The 6,039-nt window shown below is 36.0% G+C and overlaps 1 protein-coding gene across 1 annotated transcript; it reads left to right on the forward strand.

The window, feature by feature from the left end:
* The first annotated feature begins 205 nt into the window (after positions 1-205).
* On the forward strand, positions 206-5,670 carry LOC124865175. The gene is made up of 12 exons (XM_047360140.1): positions 206-598; positions 672-793; positions 945-1,041; positions 1,120-1,246; positions 1,651-1,775; positions 1,862-2,192; positions 2,469-2,652; positions 2,795-3,018; positions 3,121-3,186; positions 3,269-3,441; positions 4,269-4,475; positions 4,607-5,670. The coding sequence occupies exons 1-12, from the start codon at positions 596-598 to the stop codon at positions 5,171-5,173; spliced, it is 2,226 nt and encodes a 741-aa protein (XP_047216096.1). The 5' UTR covers positions 206-595; the 3' UTR covers positions 5,174-5,670.
* Positions 5,671-6,039: the final 369 nt, after the last annotated feature.

Raw genomic sequence — 6,039 nt, forward strand, 5'->3', positions numbered from 1 at the left:
ATTTGAACTTCCTATGTCAAAGGTCATTGAGTCTTTAAAACCCTAACTATCCCTTCCCACTTTCAGTTTAATACAATTCATGTGCACTATGGATAATGCTATCCATATTCTATATTTGGACTTCCTGTGCAAAGAACTCTGGGAGCTGCAAAGGACTCTGGGAGTTCAAACCACATGGTGAGTATGGTTCAGGAGGTCATGGACTTTTCCATTTACTGCATAATTCTGTATGTTGTTTTGCTTCATCTCAGTATATAGTGGCATTATATCAAGTGCAGAACTATTTACATGGAAACTTTCAATAACAAATATTGTTCTGATAATTTTTTTCTAAATTCTGTTACAGCACCACTTTTATAGATATGAATTTGGAATTCATATTTCAATTTAATTTCTGGTTCCGGGAAATCCTAATTCCAAACCAGCTACTGTTTGCAAATATGTTTGACATTTCTGATCCTCACAAACACTGCCTAAGTTTTCAACAATTTTTTAAAAAGTTACTTTGAAGATTCTTGTCATAAATAAGGGAAATGTTGGTACATTTGTGTATGTATGTGCAGGTCTTCAGTGTGCAGGCCTAGCGTCCAACAAGATGGTATGTATAATTAGTTTGTAATTTTGTAGTTGATGTGTGGTCAAAATTGTAAAACATTTTTCTGGATTTTCAGAAAAACAGACTCTGTGGACTCTGCTTCAGGAATTATAATAACTTGTACCAGCATTTTAGGTTTTCGCATACAATAGTAAATCCTCAGGAGCGATCTCTGCTACTGAAATATGGAAGTGCAAAGTAAGAAATTATTTCAACTATATTTTTAATATTTGGCCATTCACTATTAATGTCAATGTATTTTTAAAATGGACATATCAAAAACTGGCTGAACTGAAAGTAATAAAATGTATAACATACCATGTGGTGTTATTTGTCATTTTCATCACAGGTTTAGGGGAGCATTGACATGTCCTATTTGTCACAAGACAAAACTAGTCAGGCTTGATAAACACCTGGTGGATCATCATAGCATGTGGGAATATGAGGTGAGCTAATTAACTTTCTTCAGTTTAACTTAGGAAAAAGTGTCTCAGTTTTAACAAAACATCATCTAATCTCTATAGGACCGACAACCAGTCTTGGAGGATGCCAAAAGAGCAGAAATCATCAAACAACTGGCTGTACTGAGGGGATCTGAGCCAGACAAACCCATGGTCTCCACTCTGGACATTGTATCAACAGCTCAGCCAGGTAAATTCTTAATTGTGATCAGTTAATCAATACTTGATGTTTAACAACAATCAAAACTAAATCCTTAATAGGATTTTAGATATATTAGATATATTAGACTTAACGTAACTTTAATCAGTAGCTATATTTTTTTGTAAGTTCTGGACTAAAGTGTCTGGTAGTTACTATTAAACCAAGTTTTTTTTTCTCTACAATTTAAAAGCATTTTATGTGATAAAAATAAAATTTTATTAAATTTCAATTGTCTAAAATCACACCAGGTTTAATTTTTTTTAATAAATCCAATTTAATCTCATCATAGTATATGATTTCACTCTGTATGTGGGTTCAAGACAACTCCTGGTTTTCTCTGCATCACTCCCTGTTTTGTTTTTTATTGTGTTATTGGATTTTAATCTCTCTAGATCCTGAAACCGTCCATTTACATGAGGACTTGGAAGATTATAATGTGATTAAGGTGGAGGTTAATGAGCTTCCAATCGACAGCTCACAAATGATCTGTTTGATGCCAGATGAAGAACCTGACCCTGTGAGTGTACATGCTGGTTACAGCTGTCCTTTTTGTGTGCTTTTATTTTCAACTGGTGATTCTGATTTTTGCCTTTTAATCTACAGATGGATTGTACCCAGAATTTACAGCCAGCTGAATTAGTTAACCAGCCAGATCAATATGCAAAAACATTAGTTTCAAGCGCTGACTTTGATACTAAGTCCTCTTCATCCAAACCCAGGTGTTCATGCAAACTGAATGAGGTTTCTGAGGATTTGAAATATTGTAAGCGTCAAGTTGAGCAACTTACAAACAGGGTTGACAAGTTGGATCAATACCTGATGAAAACAAGGAAACAACAAATGTTTACAAAGTCTGCAAATGCACAACAATGTGTCACATCAGTGAAGAGAGCGAAATTGGAGGATAAAAAGACTGACGATGTTCCCTTGTATGGTAAGATTCCAAAATTCTAATGAATTTCAAATCAATTACACAACAGAAACTCAAAACAAATGTGTTTTTGGGGCACTTAGATAAAAAACATGTTACAATTATATCAAATCTAGACGTCAAAATTCAAATTCATCTTATTATTCACAATGCATATCACAACCTGAAAGTAATATAGTATATCCTGTCCATAATTATTTATTAACAAGTTGTACATATTTGTATAATGTATAAATGTGTGTTAATTTTGGTGTAATCATTTTTTTTCTATCCCTTCAGAGGTTATTCTCAAGGATTTTAAGGGATGTCACATGGCGAAACACACTGGGAAGACGCGGTTAACCAACTCACAGCAGGCAGAGAACCATGCAAAACAATTCTGCTCTTACATGCTCAATGAATCTCCATCTTCTGCTGGGCACAAAGATCTTACCTTTTTATACCAGATGGACAAGTTGTACTTGTAAGTATTGTTTTTAGTCAAATCATCTAATGTAATTTGACTTAAATCCAAATTCCATTATTGTTACATGAAACCACTCTTAAAATGTGAATGCAAGGCGAAATCCAAATATCAAGTGCCCTGTTTAATTTATATTGCCTAGGTTTTCAAGGTCCCTAGCAGTCCAGGGGTATGCCCCATCTACCATTCAGAAAAGGCTGTGTAATGTTATCATGTTCCTCAAGCACATTGAGTCCAACTTTCAAAAACCCAGCAAGCTCACGCATGAACAACTGTTTGAGATATCTGATGAAATAAGAAGACTAAAGGCTCAGTTGGTGTCAAAAGAAGCCGTTTATCAGCAAGAATCCTGGCACAGGATGACGGGTAAATGCTCTCACAATATGTGAATCTGCAAGGCATATGTTTCTTGTTTTCTTTTTTTTTTGCTTTAATTATGTTTAAACTTGATTATTGATTTTTATACAGAGAATTTGACAGCTGTAGAGACTGAATTTCTGATTGTTGCTCAACAAAAGATCCCTGTGCTCCTAAGTAAGTAGCTATAGATTGACGGTTCATAATTCATGTTTCCCTGGCAGTTAAAAGTTTGTGAATTGATCTGTATGTGTTGCAGAACACATACACAATTCTCCAAATGTGATGGCTGACCACAACAAGTTGATGGGATACATGATGGGATACTTCGCAATACAGACTAGAAACAGTTTGGTTAATTTAGCAAACATGATTAAAGACAATGTGACCTCTGCAAACAGCTCTATGGATAAAAGACTTTTCTGGGTTGAGGTGAGTTTGACTAAGTTGGTAATTCACAGAAATCAAATTTTCTACTCTCAGAGCACTCTTTACTATAAAAATCTGGAAAGTCAGTCACTTTTTTAGAACTGTTTTAAGTTATGGGTCAAAGTTCAGGAATCATGGTGTGCCTTGAACATTCCCTTTCAAATATGGTAAATGGACTGAACTTATGTAGCACTTTTCCAGTCATACAGACCACTCAAAGCGCTTTACACTAGAGCCACATTCACCCAATTTCACTCACACATTCATACACCAATACACAGATTGGTAGGCAACTTGAGGTTAAGTGCCTTGCCCAGGGGCACATCGACCTATAGCAGGAGGAAGCTGGAATCAAACCTACAACCTTCTGATTGCAAGACGACTACTCTTCCTACTGAGCCACAGTCGCCTTATAATATATGGCCTTAATGCTCCAAGTCCTTCCAGTTTGAAGCACTTGAGCCAAGTATAGTTCCAATTTAACATCTATTTCCAGTGCAGGTATAACAAATGTTGATATTATGGACATGTATGTTTCACAGAGATTCTGCATTACATAATTTCATTTTTTAACTACTTTGCAAGAGAACTAATTTTAGCACTCTAACATCCAAATGATAATCTATTCAGCACTAAAAAAAATTTAAATTTGGAACTATGCAAATGCTCTTGATTTTCACATTGTTGACCTCTATGTACATCATTTGACATTTGAACTCATTTGTAATTACATAGTAAGGAGATGTTGAAACAGAATAACTTATTATAGAACAGCTTGGTAAATAAGTGGGAAATCATCGAGCGATTCTGATTTTTATGTTTTTTTCAAGGTTAATGAGAACAAGAGTATCCACAGCTCTAGGCAACCAGTTTTGTTTCTCAGCTTGAAGGAGTATCTGTGGCTAGACCTGCTCATAAACACCTCCTGCTGCCACCAGGCTTCCCAGTGCCAGTATGTCTTCCACACAGTGTTTGGCAACAAAATAAGCATACCTGGAACCCTTCTCCGTGCTTCTTGCATCGACTCTGGGATAGAGGTTAGTGTGGTAGTTATTCAAATCTCGTTCATTGCTTTAACTTAAGTAATGCTTTAAAATAAATTCAATACAATGAAATTTAGTTGAAACAGAATCTAATTGAAAATTCTTTTTTATCGTATTCCTCTTAGACGAGTAAGTTTATGTCAAGTGAGCAAAGGCAGCAGCTAGAAAGGTTCATATCCTGTTATTCCCAACTGAAGGCTCTGAACAGTCCTACACAATGTCCCACTGATGGTAACCACACTAATGTTGTGGAAGACCTCTCTCTGAAAGATGGGGAATTGAGGAAGTGCAATGACAGGCACCAAGAGGAGGAAGACACTAAAATGGACTATGTGCCAGAACTGGGTAGGCTTTCTTCACAATTCACTGTGCCTGAAGACACAACAAAGACAAGGGTGCACAGGGAAAAGCAGAAGACAACTTTTTGTCATGAGACACCTTCAAAATATGTCGTTCAGCTGAAGGGGTTCGACCAGTTCAGTGTGGAAGGTTGTCAAAGAGGAATCAGCTTCTTAAAAGAACCGCATCAACCCTGTGGCCAACAAACAGTTCACAGCTCGGAAGATATCCAAATACAAGGACTTGCAAGACAACAAATCCCTGGGGGCACAGCAGACTTTTCAAGCCAATACCCTCCCAAACATCCTTTCCTTCCGTGTGACCTCAAGGTCAAACAAGAGCCATCAGACTGACGAGACCCTCTGTTCAACATGTAAGTCCTTCAGGAATAAGGGTTAAGAGTCCTAATTCTTCTCTATCCTTGGGGACATGGCAGAGTTTAGCAAAGTTTTGTATTATGTCAATTTAAAAAGAAACGTAAATGACAGTGGCTTTGTTGATGTTATGTTATCTCTTATTTGGTGTTCTTTGGGACAATTTTATGTTGTCAATTTCTTTTCATCTATGCAGCACTAGTTTATTAGAAACTGTAACATTATGGGATGAGACTTACACAGTTAAGTAAAAAGATGCACAGTCAACAAAGAAATGTCAGTCATGGCCGTCAGGATTTTTGTTTAGAGAAAGAAATGTCATTTAATTTCATTCTTTGAGTTTAGACAAAAATGTTACAAATGATTGAATGCAGTGCTTGCAAACATTCCTTTTGACCTATTTAGTATTAATCTTCACAAAGGTTTTTTCCCCTTTTGCGCATGATGCAACTTTGAAAATAAAAACTTCAAATGAGCAATTGCATGTTATTTATTGCTCTTAACACACAGACAACCACACACACTTTCAAGTCCACTGAAAGTGTGCTTTTGCAGTCATACAGACATTGTGAAATATGTTTTCCTTATGTTAATTCTATTGTTTAAGCTACAGTTGAAATATGCAGACTATATGCAGTTAATATGTACATGGTTTAATATTTAGGAATACCTTTGGTGTGGAATAAGGAGTAAGTTGGGCACATCCAGGAAACAGTCACATCTTTCTACATAGATCCTTAAATGTTTTACTATGCTATTCCTTCTTTCAAATTGCCATCTGTCAACATTTTAAGATATACAGAATATAAATTATCAGCATTTATATGTTTTTTCATGGCTCGGTG

The sequence above is a fragment of the Girardinichthys multiradiatus genome, unplaced genomic scaffold (assembly GCF_021462225.1).
Source record: "Girardinichthys multiradiatus isolate DD_20200921_A unplaced genomic scaffold, DD_fGirMul_XY1 scaffold_34, whole genome shotgun sequence".
Classification (NCBI taxonomy): Eukaryota; Metazoa; Chordata; class Actinopteri; order Cyprinodontiformes; family Goodeidae; genus Girardinichthys; species Girardinichthys multiradiatus.